Source organism: Plectropomus leopardus, chromosome 14 (genome assembly GCF_008729295.1).
Source record: "Plectropomus leopardus isolate mb chromosome 14, YSFRI_Pleo_2.0, whole genome shotgun sequence".
Taxonomy (NCBI): domain Eukaryota; kingdom Metazoa; phylum Chordata; class Actinopteri; order Perciformes; family Serranidae; genus Plectropomus; species Plectropomus leopardus.
In genome coordinates, this window is record NC_056476.1 from 3,179,394 (window position 1) to 3,201,275 (window position 21,882).

Below are 21,882 nucleotides of genomic sequence, written 5' to 3' on the forward strand. Positions count from 1 at the left end.
TGTCACATGAGAAAATGTGTATGTTTGTGTCATATTTTCAGCATGTGAAGGAACAAAGGGGCTATATTTCTGACCATTCTGTGTGTTTTATGCATTAGCTTTAATTTGGTTCAATGCTAATACTAATATTTAGAGTACAGTATAATTAAAGGACCCAAATTAACGCTTGGCCTCTGGCTAATTAAGACAAGGAAACTCTTTAATCCCCCCTATCAGTGATTCCTCTAAACTCAGGGAATACGGATAGTGTCAAAAGAGGGGGAGTTTTGCATGTATTTGAATGCACTTAATGTCTGCACTAGTTTGTACTATGCACATCACATTTGTTTTTGAATTGCATTAATGCAATTTGCATTAAATGTAAATGCATTATCTATTAGAGTAGTCTTGAACTTTGTTTTAATTATATATGTATAATATGGGGATTTTTTTTGACATGAGTACACTGACATAATTTTAGTTTGTTTGCTTCTTTGTTTTCTCTTTCTGTCTCTGTATCTGTGTGCATTTTTTGAATGATCTTCTGTTCAATAGAAAAACTATATAAAACATAGTGATTAATTTTTTTCTGAAGCACTTTGAGCTGCATCCCTATGAGAAGTGCTCTATAAATAAAGTTTATTATTATTATTATTAGTAGTAGTAGTAGTAGTAGTAGTAGTAGTAGTAGTAGTAGTAGTGGTGGTGGTGGTGGTAGTGGTAGTACTAATAGTAGAAGTATCATTAAAGTCATTAGATGATCATAATATGTTGCATTAAACACAAAGCATGGCATATCCACACGTGGATGTAATTATTTTTGTATGTTTTTTAGTTTTTTGTCTTCCCATTTTATTTATCTGTGTATTTATTTGTATGTTTGTATTTTAAAATTATATTCTATTCAATAAAGACAATTTAAAATAATAATAATAATAATAATGTTGTGAGAAACAAATAAACATATATCTAGTGACTCTAAGCACTACCGATTAAAAAAATAATCCAGAAAAGTGGCGATGTGATGCGAAAACAGACGGGAGCCACCGGGGTCAGCTACTTCCTACGGTTGGGTTTTTGAAAGGGCCGGTTGGAGCCTCTCTCTGCTCCCGACCAATCGGAAGTGAGTATTTTTCGCGCTGGTTGGCCGGAGAGTTTGAGTTTCCCGCAAGCTTTTGATTCGTCTTGAATGAAATCCTTCGCTTTCAGGATGATTACGGGCATTTTCTCCCTTTAACGACTGAGAGGAGATACAACAGGTAACTACAAATAAACGCTCTTTCATGTTATTGTCAGCCTCGGGGGATATTAGCCGGCGTGGGTTTTTTTGTAAGTACACTTGTTCGGTCCGACCATCCATTTTAGCGAGAGGACCTGCTAGCTAGCAAGCTAGGCTAGCTAACTGTGCTAACTTCAATGGGACGCTGGTTAGCTTCGGCTAGCACGGTTAGCTTTTTTGAAACGAGCTGTCATGGCGCCTACAAATTGGGTTTATGAGTGAAACAATAGCAAGACAATTTCAACACGCTGCCACAATCATCCAGCCGTGCCCTTTTTTATTTATGCATTCACGCATTTGCTGTGTTGGGAATAGTAGCTCGTAAGATAGCCGCATTTAGCGTTTGGATGGCGGCTGTGGCTATTTGCTGGAATGCGGCGTAATGGCTGACTGTAGCAATGACAGAGATGCGGTATGGGAAAATGCTTGCCCGTGCCTGGGATACATGACATTCCCACATCATGGCTTCCGCTTCAGATGATAGTCGGAGCCCGTTTCGTGTATGACATGATAGCGCAACCGCTGGCTAAAGACGCTAACGTTATTTTTACGTTGGCTAACAGAAACGCTTTAACGTTAATCAACTGTAGAACTACTAATAGCGGTTAACGCTACTGTAACGTCACTCCGTGACATTACAATAAACGTTAAGATATTGAACGTTACGTTGTGACTTAAACTGCAGTGTAATATGTTAGCTTTTAACTGAAGTGGGATACATTCAGTTCCAACAATTATCCGCACTCCAATAGCAGCACTCTGGCTTGTCAGCTGCTTCCATTTCCGCGGCTTTTCTAGCCGGTGATGCGGTGGTTACGCGGCACAGCTAGCCACCCACTCATTGGGCATTCGCTGCATGCGGTGGAGCCTGCAGCCAGCCTCCTGCATTCTCCATACCGCTTTTCCAGAGACTGCAGCTAGCAGCAAGCTAATGCTTTTCCAGGGGACTTAGAATTGTCGCGGTAAGAGGTTTTCAGCCCGCCCTGTGGTTTCTGTTCGTATGCATGGATGTGAGTTGAGCGAGAATGGGTTTGATTTGAGCTCGTTCACAGTAGTTGTGATCCGCGTAGAGAATCTGGATTTCATTGAGGTATTGGTATTCCTTCGCTGCACAGAGGGGTATTGTTGGACAATCTAGACGCTCGACTTTCTTACAAAAACATCCAAAACTATGCGGCTGCAACATTCCGTGACAGGTGCAGTTTTCCCTGTCGCCTCCAAGCTATGTTCATGCTCCGCTGGAGCAACTGAGTGCCATTTTGTGAAATGTGTAACGTTATGCTCATAGGATTCACATCCCAGAGTGCCATTTTGCCAGAATGAAGAGCACCAAAAATTGATTGCATGCTATATTAAGGTTTTACCTGTGGATTTACTAGTTTCTGTCTTGTCCTGCAGCTCAGTGATCCTGGAGGGGGTTAGATGGGATGGATAGCAAAGGTAGCTCTTTGCCTTCAATGCCCGAACCAGCCAACCCCATCAGCATGAAGCAGCCGCCAGAGTCCCTCAGTGTCCGGAAAGGTGGTGGGGACATGAGCAGTGACCCTGCTCTGCTAATGGATAAAGCTGCTGCCCAGCTGGCCGCCACACTACAAGACAGTGTCCTTCAGAAGATGGCTGGACACAGTCATAACAACCACAGCCACGAGAGGCTCAAAGATCTCACATCCCGTGTGTTAAATGGGGACCAAGATGCGCTGCCTAAGCTCTGTGCTCCAGAACCACCGATGCTTAAGGGCGCTGAAGCCCCTGCTACAAATGGCATGCATCAGCACAACTGCAGTCCTCACACCGAACATGAACTGAAGGTGACAATACCTCAGGTGGTCCAGCAGCCGCTGTTTGAGCCATGTTGTGCCAATGGGACCATTTTGGACACTGAAGGTACTGTAACTGGACCAGAGATGAGACAGGATGTGAAGAAAAGGAAGGGGAGACTTCACAAGCCAAACCTCAGTGTCTCAGCCCTCCCTGTGGAGCCACTTGACCACACAGATGCTGGAGATGAAACCGCAGCAGCTGAAGAGGTTTTGCTTTTATTCTTACTGTTAAGAATCAAAGGATGATTTTCTTTTTAAAGCTAGAACCTTTATTTGCCTGTGGCCAGGACATGCACTGTACTTTTTCCAACTAAAACTAGCTTTAAGACAAACATTAAGCCAATAATTTACTACAGTCATGCTGTCAGATAGTATCAAGAAAAAACAAAGAAACATGTTGTAAGAAACATGTGACCGAACAGTCTCAGGCCTCTTATGGACAGTAGAGTGTGGGGAAAAAAGTCGATACAGCATAGCATCACAACATTTTTGCATGTCAATATTGCATTGCTACATGGACACTGAGTATTACATTTTTATTTTTAGATACATTTTTTATATTTCAAATATCAATCTTTTTGTGGCTCACTATAATGGTAAAATCAATTGCGTTTTCAGTCCACTTGAAACAATTTGCTGAAATAAAAATGATGCACAGAACACTTGATATTATAAGATAAAACAGATGTCGACAAAGTTTTTCTTTGGGGACATATTTTTCAGTTTAAAAAAGGTAAAAAATCGCAATTTATGTCATCGCAATACTCAACATATTGCAACATGTTTAAAATTGCAATAATATATTGTCAAGACTTAAGTATCATGACAATATGGTATCACAGGGCCCTTGGTGATTTCCAGCCCCAATGGATGGTCACTGTCGACTAACTAAGACAACATTTGCTTTATCTTGACATTCAAATATTTGCTCACCTACGTTGGGGAAATTAATGCTTAATATAATGTAAATAAGATTTCCACATTGGCTTTAAAATGTGAGTAATTGAAAGAACTTTTGCAAGTCTTAAAACTTTCACAGCTGCAGAGATTTTGCCACAATATATTGTGTAATTGTTAGCCAATATTTACAGGTTTGAAATACCGGTAGCAGTGCACATGTGTCTGAAGTAACGTGTAGGAAATGCCATTTAGGGAGGAACTGATGTCGTAACCTTGATTCATTTATGTTTTTATCAATTTCTTGACTGATTCTTTCTCTTGTCCAGCATGAGCTCATCCCTGAGTTGAAGGAGGAGGCTGTAGAAGAGTCCCCTCCGCTGATCCGCTTTTCTGTTGGTGATCTGGTTTGGACCAAGGTTTCAGGATACCCCTGGTGGCCTTGCATGGTGACCACAGACCCAGAATTTAACAATCACTTCAAACAGAAACAGAAAGGTGAGATTCATCCCTGCATACGGTGTGGTAAATTTAAAGTCGGCGTTTTTATATCATAATTTTCTTCAATTGTGGTTGTTTTTTTCTTGTTGGCTTTTTTCAGCAGTCAACAGCAGGTCGGGCCCCCTTTACCATGTGCAGTATTTTGGAGATGCCCCAGAGAGAGGCTATATCTTTGAGAAGAACATGGTGTTTTTCACTGGAGAGGATCAATACCAGGAGCTTAGCCAGGGCAACAAACAGCCAGCCTCCCGCGTCATCCACAAAAAGGTAAATCAGCATCTTCTCTTCTGTAGAGGATGTGGTGGGCTGTTGTTTAGAAAGACTTGGCTCAAATGCCTTGCAACATTAAAATGTTGCACTTCCTTAAAATGTTTCGTGCAAGTTTCTCTCCTGTCATTAAATTTCTAGAAAATGGAAGTGAATTGTAAATGAAAAGTGAGCCAATTTTAAAAATTCCCTGAACCTCAAGGCCATTATATGAGCACTCAGCCTTGTCACACTTTTAGCCCATTGTCTTAACACACACACTCAGACAAAAAATAACTTTTAAATACAGAAATGCCTCCAAGCTTTTTTTTGTCCCTAATTTGTAGGCTTAATTTACATTACTGAAATGTTTATTAGCTATTTAGCTTGTGACATCCTGAAATAACACAGTGTTTAATCTCTCCTAGCTGTTACTAAGCAATTTAAATATGCCTGGATCCGACCCAATATCAATCTTTAGGGTCCGGCCAGCTTATCTGGCTCAGCATATTGTAATTATGGCATGCTGCTGCCAATTTGAAATCAGACAAGTCCTGTTTCCCCTACACATTCATCAGAAGTGTATGTGGAAATTAAATTTTAGCTTGTTTTAATACAATTCAAATTGTGCATAGAAGGAATTATTTCCACCGCATACGAGTGGAGAGATTTAAATCTGTCAGATGTCAACTGATTTTCCTTGATCCAAAACACAGTAATTACAGGATAACAGAAACACTGGCCCACGGTGTAAAAGTATTTGTTTATGATATTCTCTGGAAATTCCTACTGTGTCTTTTGTAACTTAAATTTGCTTTTTTCTCCATACGCTACGCAGACGGCGCCCTCTGTGCCCCGCAAACTCCAGGCCCAGTGGAACATGGGTGTCATTCAGGCGAAGGAGGCCCTCAGCATGTCACTGGAGGAGCGCATGGGTAATTTCACATTTGCGTATGACGACGAGGGGCCTCACCTGAACCCCCGCATCCTGGAGAAGTTGAAACCAGAACAGCCCGACAAGATGGATCAGGAAACAGAGTCCAGACTCAGCCCAGAACTCCCCTCTGACCCTGCAGCTGCCCCTCAGTCCCAAGAAAGCACTTCAACAGGGAAAAAGAAGCGAGCACCCAGAATCAAACTCAACCCAGGAGAACGGCGGAAAAGGGGCAAAGGCCTTCTAAATAATTTCCTGTCGAAAAAGCGATTGAACAGCACCGTTTCTTCCAAAGAAATGCTTCATCCACAGGTAATGATAACTCATAAAAATGTATTATCAGATAAAGGTTTGTGTTATGCATAACTTTGTAGTTCTTTCATCCATTCTCGCAGGCACAGGCTTGGAGAACAGAGAAATGTATGAATGATGAATGTGAGATTTTTCAAGATTTGAAAAGATATCAAATCAGACAAATGTAAAGTGCTAATAAAACACTTTCTCAGCCCAGTTTAACCTCATTACTTCATCGCTGAAGTAGATTTTACTCCTGCTGGTTTTACGATTTGGCTCCAACATGGCAAACAGCCACATTAACCCACAACTAACTGCTTATTTTGATCAACATGAACAAAAAATAGTAAATTCTGAAACAAAATCATGGTGTGAAAATCTTAGGAGCATTTTGGAGAGGAAATAGTTGTAGAACCATGATAGGCAAGTATTATTGTATATTTTAGTGGCCTAAGACAGCTTTTAAGTTTTTTGATGTCATTTAATACATTTGGTTGTCCTCCTTCGTAGGATCCCACCACTTCTGCACCAGATATTCAAGCTGAATCAGTCGTACCTCAGAAGAAAAAGAGGAGACCCAGACAGGCCCAGTCCCCCACTAAGACCGTGAGGAGAAGGAAAAAAACGGCAACAGACGACACTTCTTCTGGCCCCGTGAAGAAAAGGAAATCAAAGCTGGTTTCTTCGACAGGCGATCTTTTGGAACCAATCTCACTTCCAGTTTCAGTTCCAGGTTGGTTGAAAATTGAAACTTGGGCAGGGCTGGTTAAATCTGGGCTTGGCTGGTGTGTGTTTACCAGATCTGTGGAATATCCTGCTTTAAATTGCAACATGTGGCCTGTAAAAACGTGAAGTGGTTAGAATATTGTGGACTTTATTACTTTATGTGACCAGTATATTTAAGATTTCCCCCTACTGATTCTATAAAGAGGCTACATTTGTGTTATGAGACTGCTAAAACCAAGTGAGCAGTTTATCCTTGAGAGCACTGAAGCTTAAAAAAGGCAAAGATTTGGTAATTGTGCTGCTCTGAATTGTCATCACGTAACACCAGAATCCCATTTTCACAGATAATCACTTCATTTTAATGGCCACTGGGTGCTTATTTCTTATCATTTCTTCTATTTAAAGTGTTACTTGATGGTAGAAGTACTGGAACCAACAACTAATAATGCTTATCTGTAATTAATCAAAATGTGTTTTTACATTAACTGATTTGATTTGAAAAGAGCCTTTTGTTGTTGTAGTTGACAAAGTGAAAGGGTGAAAGATAGTGTCTCATTTAAGTGAAGCAAATGTAGGAGAAAAGCTTCTGTAAAGGGATTGTTTGCATTTTTTGAAGTGGGGTTGTTGTCATCGTATTATCTACACTAGATGTCAGTCGGCACGCCTCCAGTTTGGAGAAGCAGGGAGGGAAAGATAAGATAAGTTCTGTTCTGCTGTGGACGGGGGCTGCAGCCAGTCGTATTGTAGCCTAAAATCTGTATCAGTTTAAGTTTACACAATATCCAGAGTATTTTCACTGCCTTTTCTTGCCGCAGACAGCCAGTTTTGATTAGAAACCCATTGATTGCTTCAATACCCAATATATGCATTCTTCAAAGCTACCAGGCTCCATTGACAAAAACAGTCATTTTACCTCGCTGAACGCAGGAGCCGCTGGTCTTGTACTGCTTCGATCGGTTAGTTTGTGTGTTATTGTCTAACTGGTGTTTCAAAGGGTTAGTTAGGTTCACCAAAGTCACACAATAAAAGAATAAACTAACAGATTGAGTCAGCAGTAGACCAGCAGCTGTGTTCAGCAGTGTTACATTTCTTTTCCTAATGGAGTTTGGTGTTGAAGAGAGCAAAATAATAGCTTAATTTCCTCTTAGGTAAGAGCTGTCTGCATCAAGATATAACAGTGAAAATATTCTTAATATATTGTTCACTTAAACTGATCGTAGGTGGCTAAAATTTGATTTGTGCTGCAGTACATTGCTTAGCTTATTGGGCAGTACTCCTGTGTGCTTCTCCAAACTGGAGGAGGGTGTGCTGATTGAAGTGTACTGTGTGCAATACACAGACTATGGAAAAGTACCCCATACAACCCCCCTTCAAAAGATCCAAACTATCCCTTTACGCTGAGTGTGACATTTCAGTTTGGTCTTTTATATCCTCTGTACAGTTAGATACTTGGCACATAGTGGGAGAATGCTTTTTAAATGAATCATCAAGCTACTCTGTAAGTGGCCTGAAAATAATGTCAGCATTTGATGATCTAACTATAAACATTTGACCTTTTTCTATTTTTATGTTTTTAGTTAAGAGGCAGCGAAAGAAGACGACTAAAAGGCCACCAACAGACGCTGCAGCAGACAAGGTTCAGCAGCCCAGAAAGAGACATAAAACAATCAAAGATGCTGAAAAACAGGTGAAGTTTCCGTCTGGTGCAACACAAAACTGCACCTGTTCAAACATCTTTCAAACAACAAGTGTTTTTCTAAATACTGAACATGAGAACTAAAATGGTCAGCACTTTGGAATAAGATGTTGATTTTATTGTTTATCGCATCACAAACCGTCCCAGGCCTCGACTTCAGAGGGAACAGAAAAAAAGCGGAGAAGGAAGAAAACTGAAAAAGACGTAACAGAACCCAAGAAGAGGCGAAAGACAAAAGCTCTCCTCACCGGTAAACCACCCTGTTTGTCTGTGTTGAAGACTGTTGCTGGCTTTCTTTCTTAAATCCACATCTGGAACCTCTGTGATTTGCTCTTAACTCTACAAAGTCTGTTATGGTGCTGCAGAACATGGTCTTCATTGTCCAAACACTTTGTTTTCACAGAAGACCAAGACGCAGAGAAACCAAAGCGTAGGAGGAAAAGGAAGCAGGATGGAGAGAACCAGGCCACGCCCTCCAAGGCGAAGAGGAGGCGGACCTCGCCGTGTTCTGATCCCGAGGTGAGTGAAATAACGTCACATTCGATTTTCTATTTAATCTAAGAAAAGCCGTAAATCTTTAACAACTTCAAGAATTATTTAGCTGTTTGATGCTTTTTAGGATTAAGCCTGCCCTTTGCAAGTTTGCTGGTATAAATTTACATTACACAAGCATATTATTAATCGTACAAGTTCAGAGAACTTTGCCGTTTCCGTCTTCGTGACCAGAACTCTTTAACTAGCAAAGTCACATCTGCAGTTTAGATTGTTAGTTTCCTTTGTTACTCGGGTCTGTTCGAAATAAATGTGTTTGTAGTATAACAAGAGTCTATGCTGATTGAATTCTTATGAATAGCTGTTGTCATATTTATGACAATATTGTTGTTGGCTGCAGGGCTCGGGCAGTGAAGGACGTCCTGAGTCTCCAAGCGACAGCTTAGATGGGACAAAGAAGGGCGAGCGTAAGAAAGAGTTTGTCTGCCAGGTAGGTTTTCCTCCTTTGTGTTTTAATGCCCTTATTTGAATTGAAACAACAAACCTTCATTTAAATATGGGGCATTTCTTGGGAAAAGTTCTGCTTTGCTTGTTAGTAATATATCGTGACAATACTAATATATGATGAAGTGTTTAATATATACATTTTTCCAGATAATAGTAATAATAATAATAATAACATCATTAATAATTTTTCTTTTATTCTGATCATATGCACTGAAATGACTCAGTCTTTGCATGTGTTCGATCTTTGTGTTTGTGTTTTTTTCCTGCAGATGTGTGAGCAGGCTGGTGAGGACCTGGTGCCCTGTGAAGGCCAATGTTGTGGGATGTTTCACCTCCACTGTCTGGGTCTGTCACTCAAACCTGACGAGAAGCTGCTGTGTCAGGAGTGCAGCACAGGTGAGTTTGCACGTGCGCTCGGGTGATTGCCGTCATCTTTAATTTAAACGGTGATGCTCAAAATATCCTCTTCCTGATCCGCACTAGTTTACACTGCGAGGCACAATTTTATTTTATTGTTTTTTTAAACCATTCACTTTAACGCCACTTATGCCCTAACATCACAATTTAGCTCGTAACTAATCATAAACGTATGTGTGCGCTATATCCAGGTGAAAACAAAAGAAAAATACTTATTTTGAATTACTTTTAAGGGATCTTATAGCATAACTATTTTTATAGAACTTGTTGGAGCATTTTGGAGCATTCTGGAGCATTATAAATGTCGAAATTAGTTATTTTATTTATATTTCGGGAATTTCTCTATATACCACTAGAGGGCGCTTGCGTGCCAACAGTGGTACACATACCGTGGTTTGAGAATCAGCCTAATGCCAGTAAAATATACAAGTGAGCGGTAGATTTGCCTCACTCACCAGCCAAAAAAACATTGGTACATAGACTGTGGCTGGTAAACTTAAAACATTCAGTAACCATTTGGCTGGTGATTAAAAAAAAAAAAAGTAATTTTGCATCTTACATCCTTAATGCCATAGGACCTTATTAGCAGAGTGGAAAAGGGAGAGCTTGAGGTAGTTGTATCAGGAAGGTTTTTGTAATGATACAACCATTGTTTGTAATTATTTATCGACAAACATCTCTTATGATCCTGGGTTTCTCCCCCTTTTTCTCCACTCAGGAATTCACTCGTGTTTTCACTGTAAGCAGTCGGATGGCTCGGTGCGTCGCTGCCACGTCCAACACTGTGGCAAGTTTTATCACGAGGCGTGCATTCGCCTCAACCCTCTCACTGTGTTCGACAACAAGGGCTTCCGCTGTCCGCTCCACGCCTGCCTGAGCTGCCACTACGGCTGCCGCACCAAGCAGAAGTCCACCAAAGGTGAGTATCTGCTACACCAGAGATGTCACTTTTAGCCCTGAAACTGGAGTTTAATCTTTGGCTGTGTAAACGATCAAAGGCACTTAGTTCTCAAGTTTATTACTTAAACTCATATTTATATCAGCCAGTTGCTTTTCAGTTGATCATTTCTGTCATGCTGAACTTCACATCAGTTGATGGAATTTGATTGTGATGTTTTTAAAAGCTGTGTGGGAAGGACATTTTTTAGTCAACTGTGCGATTTTTAATAACTGTAAAGGAAACACATTATCATCCTTATCTGTCAACAACATTGTGACATTTGGAAAGGTTCAGAATGAATTTGATCCCCACAGTTACAATAATGACAGTTTAATGTAAAAAGTGGCTGAAGGAAATTGAATCTATTTGAGGAAACTGGTCTCTTGTGTCTTCCATGTAAAACCAGGCCTCATTTGCTAGTGAACTCAATTGAGATAAATTGTCCTTTTTTCTTTCTATATTTGGGATTCATAGTGAGATTACACCATTTAATGTGGTGACCATATAAACAAGGCATTGGTGAATTGGCATTACAATTTGAGACAAATTAAATGTATATTTAGATTATTATTTTGGAAAAGCATTATTTTTCACATGTATTCACAGTACATAGTTACTGTATCGTTGTAAATGGATTCACAGAGCATTGTGCAAACTCAAAACAAGAAAAAAGAGATTATAGTGCATCAGATATACATTATACCATCCACCTCTTCCAAAGGTTTTTTTCAGGTTTTTATACAAGTGAAACATGGGAAGCTTTCATTTTAAAAATGACATAGTATAAAAGAAAATATGAAGTAAAATAAAGGAGTGAACTGATACATTTAATAGAACAACACAGAATACAATACATTTATTACTCCTTATCACTCATCCTTTATTCCATAGAAAACTGAAGTCTGACCTTAAAGATTAAATGTACTCAGTCCACTTGGTCAAAATCCAGGAAAACTTGTCTTTCTGGAGTTTTGGGGAAAACTATATATTTTCCATTGTATATATTCCACATATTATTTCTATCCATTCCTTAATGGTTGGTGCCTCTGATTTTAACCATTTCCTTGTGATAGTCCTCTTATTTGCTGACAGAGATATTATGACCAATTTCTTATCATTCATGTTCCACCCTTCAAATAAAATGTCGCCCATGTATACAGTGTCACATCTGAATGAAATATTGACCCCCAAAGCATTATTGATATGTTTAAATGAGACCAGTGTAGAAATGGCAGCACTTTACTACAGCAGACATTCTTGGTCACTTGTACCTCTGAGTGTAAATCAGTCTAACCAGGTGTGTCTCTCACTCTCTGTATTACAGGCAGGTTGATGCGTTGCCTGCGCTGCCCTGTCGCGTACCACATCGGCGACCTGTGTGTGGCTGCGGGCAGTGAGATGATCACCAACACCGCCATCATCTGCACCAACCACTTCAACGCCAAGAAGGGCTACAGCCACCACAGCCACGTCAACGTCAGCTGGTGCTTCGTCTGCTCCAAAGGTTCGCCACCTCTCCTTTTTTACTTTTACTCTTGTGCTGTTTTATTGTTTTTATTTTAGAGAGATATCAGCATTTTAAGTCTACAAATGTCTTTGATGCTTATTCTGCACTTATTTTAAATCTTATCTTCTTAGTCCCTATTTATTGGTTTATGTGAGCGTACAAAAACAAAATGCACAACCAAATCAGCATAAAAACCTTTTAATCATGGGAAATTAAATAAATTGATCAAATAAAAAGATAAATAAATTAAAAAATAAAATAGAATGAACAAATAAATAGATCCTCTCAGCTCCACAACCAAAACACAGAACAACAGTGTGTTTGGGCCGATAAATGAGTGGGTTTTTAAACATTATTGAGCTTGTTTTATTCTCCTTGTACATTGGAGCTCTCTTTCCAGCTTTAATGCTGCTAACTTGTACCTAAATGTTCAAATATTTTTTTTTGTGTTGCAGGAGGACGACTGCTGTGCTGCGAGTCTTGTCCTGCAGCTTTTCACCCCGACTGCCTTAACATCGCAATGCCTGATGGGAGCTGGTTTTGCAACGACTGCCGGGCCGGAAAGAAGCCCAAATACAGAGACATCATCTGGGTCAAACTGGGAACATACAGGTCAGAGAAACGAACTTTTGTTTCAGTGCTGAGTTTATTTTTTCTTCTTTCTTCTCTGATTTAACCCAAACATTTGTGTTTGCCGTTGTTCTGTATTGTAATCTAGACTCCGAAAAAATAACTAATTCCTTTTCCCCCTCAGATGGTGGCCTGCAGAGATCCACCATCCCAGAAACATCCCCACCAACATCCAGCACCTTCGCCACGAAATCGGAGAGTTCCCCGTCTTCTTCTTCGGCTCTAAGGATTACTTCTGGACCCACCAGGGCCGAGTGTTTCCATACATGGAGGGAGACCGGGGCAGCAAGCACCAGAGGACCGGCATCGGCAAAGTCTTCAAGAATGGTAAGAGATCCAGTCTACCCTCTCGAAATACACCGTTTAGGCCATTTCTGTAGTCAATATATGATACGTTTTTAACCCTTTAACACCTGGAGCAATGTCAGTTTACTTTTACTATTTTTAGATGCTTTTTAATTGCATTTATACCCCTGAAACCTGAGAAAATTTGTTTCATTTCTTTCAAAAACATGAATTTAATCCACAATGAGCAACCAGGCATGAAATGTCCCTCAAACTGCAAAAAAAAATAAAATAAAATAAAAGATAGTAAAAGAAAACCAGGAAATGATCCAAAAATGAGCTTGGATTATTAAACTATTTAATTAAGATTATTTCTTGCAAGTTTTTGGGCCATTTCTTAAGTTGTTCGTCACCCTCTTCAGATGTATTTGAAAGAAGTCAAGCCAATTTGTTCAGGTTTCAAAGAGTTAAAGCCATTAAAGAAACGAACAACACGTCTGTAGCCAAATGTGGAACAAAGCACAATTGTTACACAAAATTACGAATCTTTCTCTGTTCTTTGACGTTAATATTTACAGTTTTAAATTTTAAAAACAAGTATACAGGTTTTAATGTAGCACTTTTCAGACTTATAGTAGTTTTACTTTGCACTTCTTGCATAATATTCAGCAGCATTCGGATTATCTGAAGCTAATGTTGATAAGAATGTTTCGGTTGAAGAAATTTAATCTAATGAGTCTCTCCATGTTCTTGTTTCCTCAGCTCTGTTGGAGGCTGAAGCTCGATTCAAGGAGATAAAAATGAAACGAGAGGCCAAGGAAGCACAAGAAAACAGCCGAAAGCCGCCCCCGTATAAATTTATCAAGGTGTGAAATCTAAAAGAGCAGCTTTGCTTTTGTCTATATCCATTTTTTAAAGCAACAGACACAAGTATCCAGTTAATACACGTTAAGAGTTTATATTAAGTAATGAATAAATTACTTTAATGCTTTAAGTTTTTGTTTTTTTTCCTTCTGTTCAGGTCAATAAGCCCTTTGGGAGGGTTCAGGTCTACACTGCAGACATCTCTGAGATCCCGAAGTGTAACTGCAAGCCGACGGACGAGAGGCCGTGCGGGTTTGAGTCGGAGTGTCTGAACCGAATGCTGCAGTACGAGTGCCACCCTCAGGTGTGTCCCAACGGCGAGCGCTGCTGTAACCAGGACTTCACCAAACGTCTGTACCCAGAGACCAAGATCATCAAGACGCCCGGAAAAGGCTGGGGCCTCATCTCTCTGCGGGACATCAAGAAGGTAAGGCGACCTGCCGGTGTCTCGTGCAAATGTACATAATATCAGGATTGTCCATCCCGTTAAAGGATGGATAAATTGTTCGAAGCAATATTTGCTCTTTTTAGATTCAGACAACTTTATTAATCCTGCTAGGCACAATTTGATTGAACAGCTTTTCTTGCACAAATGATTCTGGTGTCATCAAAAGGTTACAACTTCTTTTTGGCAGCTCATTTACCTAAAGTGTGATGAGTTACCGAAAAGAGACCATCATGCTAAGAAACACTGCCTATCAAAGTATAGGCATTGTTTTCACTTTGACATTTAAGGGTCTTTTTCTCTTATCAGTGTAAAAAAAAAACCAGACACTTAAAATCCTCTGTAATTTTGTAAAACATGAACATTTCCAAGGGGTGTGCATTAGTGTTGTAACGGTATTAGAAAGGTATTGCAAAACCCTGCTGTTAAAATGGTACAGTACCAAGAGTCAACTTTCCTAAGAGTTGCATCAATGTGCAGATTGGCTCCCTGCAAACACACACACTGCCCGTGTGTGTGTGTGTGTGTGTGTGTGTGTGTGTGTGTGTGTGTGTGTGCGTGCGCGCGCACGCGCGCACGCGCACGTGTAGCATTCAGTAATAAATTGTCCTTAAATCCTGCTACATCTTTTTGAGTTGAAGGAGGAGTTAGTGAAGCTGCTCCGTCGTCTGGAGGTACGGCAGCAGATACAAGGGATCGACTGATATTGTTTTTCAGGGACAATACCGATCATAAGTACTTAATGGAACCGATATGCATTTGCAAATTTCTTAACATTTTGCTCATTGCCTTTTTTGTCAAATTTAGAATTTGGAGTATAACAAACTCCAACACAAAACTTTGTTTAAATGCCTTTAGCAAATGTTTAATCGAAACTGCAACTTTCAGCATCATATACAACAAGTTTACAGCAACCTTTTTAAAAAAAGTTTAGTGAAAATTTTTATAAAAATAAAATAGCTCCCTGAGGTTTTACAAAGTAAAAGTTCCTCCCGTGTTGACACTTTTATTGCATGTATCACAGACTGTCTTCCCTGTTGGTTGAATGTAATATGTACCCTTTTTTCTTTAATTAATTTTATCAGTGACCATAAAAATAAAATGCTGATACAGGTAATCTGCAAAACGGCAAATATCAGCTCCGATAATCAGCCGGGCCGATAATCCGTCGACCCGTAGCGGATACTTTATCTTTTCCCAGATAGCAGCAGGGTGAACAGACAGTATTCTTTTTGTCAATAATTACTTATGTGACTACGAAATGCACCGGCACTTCCAGGATTATTAGCCTGCACACTTCAGGAGTGCACTAAAGTAAACTGAACACAAATCACTACACATCAGCTCGGTACATTTCTCCTATCAAGACGTGACGTTTCGCAAACAGGGCGAGTTTGTGAACGAGTACATCGGAGAGCTGATAGACGAAGAGGAGTGCAGGGCGAGGATCAAGTACGCCCAGGAGAACAACATCACCGATTTCTACATGCTCACAATCGACAAGGTAAGCGTCCAACTGCAAATTGGAAATACTTTTTTTTATTTGTGTTTTTTTTGTTCTTTTGCTCTGCAGTGTGTCGGGGTGCTGTTTTCTCAACAACAGTGCCATTTCCACTGGGAGCGAGACTAACAGGATGGTATTGCATTGGGAATGTTGCACGATAGGCAACTGTGACATTACAGTAGTCAATACTACAGCTACAACTGAGACTAGCTGAGTCCTATATGGAGATCTGTGAAAGATTCTTAAATTAATAAAGTAACAAAAGTAATGAAATATTGGTTAAAGAAACACTTTACAAATAATACAGCTGTGTTTTAACTTAGAGGCACTTATTCTGAGGGTTCTCAACTTTTTTAGGACCGGATCATCGACGCTGGTCCGAAGGGAAACTACTCTCGCTTCATGAACCACAGCTGTCAGCCTAACTGTGAGACGCAGAAGTGGACGGTGAACGGAGACACTCGAGTCGGCCTGTTCGCCGTGTGTGACATCCCTGCAGGTGAGACGATTTCAAATGAGACTGAAAAGAGTTTTCTCTGCACATTTCTTACTCAAGTTCAAATAATAATTACAGTTATTAGAAGAAGTGTGAGATGGACACGTCATCATTTCAGCCAAAGGTGTTTTCATAATTATGTATTTTGTATTTCAGGGACTGAGCTCACCTTTAACTACAACCTGGACTGCCTCGGGAATGAAAAAACCGTCTGTCGCTGCGGTGCTCCAAACTGCAGCGGGTTTCTCGGTGATCGGCCGAAGGTGAGCTTTATGATCAGAGTTGTGGTTTCATCATCAAATTTAAACTGAAATTACCCAAATCAGCAGAACCGTGTAAAAAAAAAACAAAAAAAAAAAAACTGTTGTATAAACTGCACCATGGTTTTGTCTGTCTGGGTGTTTCCAGAAGTTTAAGAGCATTTTCTCTTTTTAAGAGCACATTTCGTTTCACCAGCTCAGCTGAATAAATATCACATCTAAATCGACCCAGCTTTCATCCCAACCTCTCCTCCGCAGAACTCAAACGGCCAAACAGCCGAGCCAAAAGGGAAAAGGTTGAAGAGAAAGTATAAAAAGAGGAAAACTGAGGGAAAGAAAAAGTCGGATGATGACTGTTTCCGCTGCGGGGACGGAGGGCAGCTGGTGCTCTGTGGAAAGAAAACCTGCACCAAAGCTTATCACCTGTCCTGCCTGAACCTCACCAAGAGACCCTTCGGTAAGAAACACCCGAAATACAACGCTGCAGCACCTCAGATATGCACCAACATGCAACTGGAAGAACAGCTGTAGATTGTTATTGGTTATCCGAATACCGAATTATCTTGAAAATGTCTGAAACATCAAATCTAACTGATACCTGAAGACACCCTGATGAAAATAAAGCTTTTACATAAAATACAGATTTTTAAATATTTTTAATTTCAAAAATGAAGTTATTTTAATACATTTTCAGCATATTGTTTAGTTTACTGATAGTTAGCCGCTCCAGAAGACTTTTCAATTGATTGATTTTTATTGTAAATAATTTATAACTTGTAAATATGTACGAAAACCTTCTGCTCTTTGAGTTAATTACATTGCGTAAATTTGTATAAATATTTAAAGTTTGGGCGTATCTGCTGTAGCTATAAGGAGTACAAGATTTTATTGAACATTTTAAGGAGTTGATTTTTTTATTATAGTTTATAGAGTTGTTTTTCTTCCTGTGTCCAGTGTTTGAGTTTATTTCACCTTTCACCTCAGATCAGCTGCGTCCTCTAACTTTGTGTCCATCTTCCTCGTCCTCGCTCCCTGCAGGCCGCTGGGACTGCCCCTGGCACCACTGTGACGTCTGCGGGAAAAACTCAGAGGCTTTCTGCCAGCTCTGCCCCAACTCCTTCTGCAAGGCTCACCAGGAGGGGGCGCTGCGTCTCTGGCCCCCCACTGGACAGCTGTGCTGTCTGGAGCACGAGGAGCTGGATCAGGACGTCAACTTGGAGACAAACGCGGCGATGATGACCGCCACTACTGCGGCCATCGGTGGCCGTCCGCCTAAAGGCTTGAGGAAGGCGGTGGGAGCCGGGGCCAAAACAAAAGGCTCCAAGAGGAAAGCAGCAGAGGCCTGAAAGTGACCTTTGACCCCTCAGAGAGCCAAAAGACCAAACCAGACTCTGACACCTGCTTCCCCGTTCATGAACAAATCTAAACCCCACATTATGTCTCCAAGATCACAAAAATCAAAGCACTGTACATCCTCATCAGGGAAAGCCGCTGATCTCTCACATGCTCGCCGCTCAAACGTTTCTTATTTTTAAACATTTTCAGGTCTTTTTTTTATTTTTTATTTTTTTAACTTGTCTGCACTGAGGCGAACCATCTGTGGTAAAGCACAAAGCAGCAGAGCAAGCGCAGGTCAGGAAGCTTCTGCTGGTGGATTTCAACTCGTTCTTCCACCAAACAAACAGCCTTTGAATTTTTTTGTTTTGTCTTTTAATTTTAGAATAACAAAAGAAACCAGCTGGTTTCTGCAGAAAAGAAACTGAAGTAAACCTGAGCAGCAGCGTCACCGTCTGCTAACTTGAATCTCTCTCAGCCCCCCGTCACTCAACACAGATGATCTTGAACATCAGAGTTTTATAGCTATATCTATATATGTTTATATCAAAGACCAAAATTATGATTACTGGAGTAGTGTGAAACATCAAACAGGTTGCCAAATGGATTGCTTTTATTTTTATATATAGTATATATATGCCAGATGTAATATGGAAACACCAAGACACTATGGATAGGCCTCAGACGACCTCTTTACTTCTGTTGTAGCCATAGGTTACATTTAACTTTAGACGTTCATTTGCTGTTTTACAACCTGTTATTTTGTTTTAGCTCAGTTTAGATTCAAGTAAATTTTTTTTCTTTTTCTTGGGTATCAGGATGCTGAACGATGGCGCCACAAACCATTTATCTACCTGCCTGTCCAGAGAGCGAGCGGTTACGGAAAGTATTAAGCAGAGAGCGCTCTTAAACTGCCGTCTGACTTAAAAACACTACTGGGAGGTTTATAGGTCTTTAATGCTCGGTGCTAAACCAGATAAATGAAGGAATAAGTGCGATTTTCTGGACGTTTTTTCTACGTTTTCAGTCCTAACCTTAAAAATGCTGTTTTTATTTTAGTATCTGAAATTTGAGGTGCAAAGATTTTTATGTTTAAATAATGCACATCATGCTGATTCACACTTTTAAGGGCCTTTCAGTATCAGCCTGCTGGATTTTTTTTACTGACAACAAACTCCGTAAACTTGAGTAGTTCATCTGTAGCTGAGGTTTTAAAGACTCATCTCGGCCGTTTTAATCCTCAGGAGGTTTTTAGTCTCAAACTGCATCCTGCTTGTTGTTTAACACGTTGTAACAGTACACTGGCTAACGTCTTGTGACTCCCATTTTGGTTGATTTTTCATATTTGTACTTGACATGAAGCAACACAAGGAGGGTAAACAAAACTGCAGAGTATGGTGGCCAATTTAGGACTCTTTAATGACCCTCAGTGGTCTTTGAGCTCCAGCTGCACTTCTTAAACCTCTGTCGTACTTCCACTACCTGCATTGCAAATGCTGCCTTCATTTAGAGTCGCAGTTACTATAATTAGCAGTTTTCGACTCCGATAAATAGCATTTACATCATCTGTTATTCAAAAGCAAACATTATTTAAAGGTTTTCACTTTAACTTTTTGGGTCAATGTAAGAAATACGCATTATTATGTTATTGATACAGATGTGAATTCTCTTTACAACCAGCACATCCTGTACATTTGAAGGTTCTGAGCCTGAAGTCTGTTAAGCCCCGTATCCACCAAAGTGTTTTTTCGGAGGCTAGTTTTTTTTTTATTTTAAAGCTTTGCAGTGGTAGCGCTGCATAATTCACGCTGATCTACAAACACCAGCAGCACAACGAGCTGCTCCATGTCTATTCTGCTGCTGTTCTTTCTTCTTTTTTTTTCTTCATCAGAGCACCGAGATTTGAAAATTACGTAACTTTTGTTTCAAACACTGCGCTCTTCAGTCACTTCAGTCATACAGTCCTAATGGAGGAGCAAACTCTACCCTGTCGACATGTTAACTTCTGAGGATGTCCCGCATCATAGCAACCAGACGCAATCAAAATTTCTCTTTTGAACAAACACTTGAAACGCTCCCAGCTGGGTGTTTCCTGAGGACTGCATGGCGGTTTCAGCTTAAAAAAAAAAACATACGCTTTGGTGGACATGGGGCTTTAGACTGGAGCCAAGTCTAAACCTGCAGAGCTGAGACTTACAAAGTGAGTCTGAAATGTCCAGAAATGGCCACCATAGAGAGGACAAGTCCTCCCCTACCAGTGTCCCCCATGGGACCTTGATATGACATTGAAACCATATGATTTTTGTCAAATTTAAAGATCGTTTTTGCAAGTCAAGAAAGTCCAAGTTTGTTGTAGTATCATTTTTCTAATTGTGTATTTTCACAGACTTAAACTACAGCAGTTTTATGACTTTTTTTTTTTAATTGACAAACATCATATGTGTAATTCATGGCACAACTCAAAAAGAAAATTATTTGGGGGACACAAAAACTGGCCCTTCTTTACCAGGTTAGCTGTGGTTATTGTCTGAAATTTCATCTTTAAAGTCTCCGTTAACACAGTGTTTTGAAGAATTGGTGTCATCAGTCCCTCTCTTGGATTGACTGAGGTTTTTGGGTTTTTTTCAGCACACTGAAAACAGTTCTTTGCCTTTAGATTTAACATGACATTCATAAAACTGTTAATCGTCTTACCGTCTGAATCTCTTCTAACAGAAGGCCGTTCTATCATAAAGCCACTATTTGTGCTTCTTTTCTCCTCAAAAACATCTCCAAAAAACACTTTTGAGTTGTACAACACAACAGGAGGCCTTTTTTTTTTTTTTAACAACCCCTTTTTTTTTTTTTTTTTTTTTTTTAGTTTTCATTTTTCCCCAGAGTGTATGAATGAGACATGTCAGATGCAGCAAGTCTTGTATGAGTATTTTTGACTTTGTATGTATCCTAACTTTGACGTTGTGTTGAGTGAATGTAGTCCAGCCAGTTATTTTTGTAAGCACTGTAATTCCCTGTAGAGCTGAAGTGTAATGTGTGCGTAGGGGTTTCATTCTGTAACTACTGTCATAGTAAACCAGAGACTAATATGTACATAATGTATAAGTGGTAATAGTGATGCATCTATTGTAAATATCATACAATTTCTCTGACATTGTATGTTTTTTTTTTTTGTTTGTTTGTTTTTTTCTTGATGCAGTGCTGAAACACTTTTGCGCAGGATCTCACATCTGTTGAATCGTGCAATAAAAAGTGACCAAATATGGATTGACTTAGTTATCACTGATATCTATCTCATTTACCTGTGAGGCTGCTTTACGTTATCTTGACATGCTATTTTCTCTAGTTGTCAGCTGTTTTTGGGAAATGTCATATTTTGACATTTTTCGCCATACTATAGTATGCAATTTTTGGTTGCTTTTTCGAAGTGCTATTTCATGGTGTTTTTGCGTTTTTTGCAACATCCTTTGCTATGGCATGTCTTGGCATGCTGATTTATGTGGTTTTCAGCTGTTTTCAGCTGTTTTTTTGTACATGTCATGTTTTTACATTTTCTGCCAAACTATTGTATGGTTTTTTTGACATGCTATATTATGGTGTTTTTGCACCATGTTATGCTATGGGGTGTCTCTACATGCGGTTTTAGGTGGTTTTATGTGATTTTCAGCTGTTTTTTTGACATGTCATATTTTGACATTTTTAGCCATAGTCTAGTTATATGTAGACATTTTCGGTAGTTTTTTCAAAATGCTATAATTGTGTTTTGCTGTGTTTTTGCAACATTCTATCTTATGGCGTGTCTCAGCATGCTATTTTATGTGGTTTGCAGCTGTT

The 21,882-nt window shown here is 39.8% G+C and overlaps 1 protein-coding gene across 1 annotated transcript; it reads left to right on the forward strand.

Annotated features, from left to right (window-relative positions):
* The first annotated feature begins 1,150 nt into the window (after positions 1-1,150).
* On the forward strand, positions 1,151-21,313 carry nsd2 (nuclear receptor binding SET domain protein 2). Its single transcript, XM_042501091.1, has 22 exons — positions 1,151-1,238; positions 2,657-3,285; positions 4,305-4,473; positions 4,577-4,743; positions 5,561-5,968; positions 6,461-6,683; positions 8,254-8,363; positions 8,520-8,622; positions 8,776-8,891; positions 9,265-9,354; positions 9,641-9,767; positions 10,507-10,707; positions 12,053-12,232; positions 12,691-12,847; positions 12,990-13,192; positions 13,913-14,016; positions 14,172-14,441; positions 15,847-15,963; positions 16,321-16,462; positions 16,616-16,722; positions 16,978-17,176; positions 17,758-21,313. The coding sequence occupies exons 2-22, from the start codon at positions 2,686-2,688 to the stop codon at positions 18,063-18,065; spliced, it is 4,101 nt and encodes a 1,366-aa protein (XP_042357025.1). The 5' UTR covers positions 1,151-1,238; positions 2,657-2,685; the 3' UTR covers positions 18,066-21,313.
* The last annotated feature ends 569 nt before the right edge of the window (positions 21,314-21,882 follow it).

Coding starts and splice junctions, on each gene's coding strand:
- nsd2 (XM_042501091.1), top strand. CDS start 2,686: ATGGATAGCAAAGGTAGCTCTTTGCCTTCAATGCCCGAACCAGCCAAC. Junction 8,623..8,775: donor GACAAAAGCTCTCCTCACCG/GTAAACCACCCT, acceptor TTGTTTTCACAG/AAGACCAAGACGCAGAGAAA. Junction 12,848..12,989: donor GTCAAACTGGGAACATACAG/GTCAGAGAAACG, acceptor TTTCCCCCTCAG/ATGGTGGCCTGCAGAGATCC.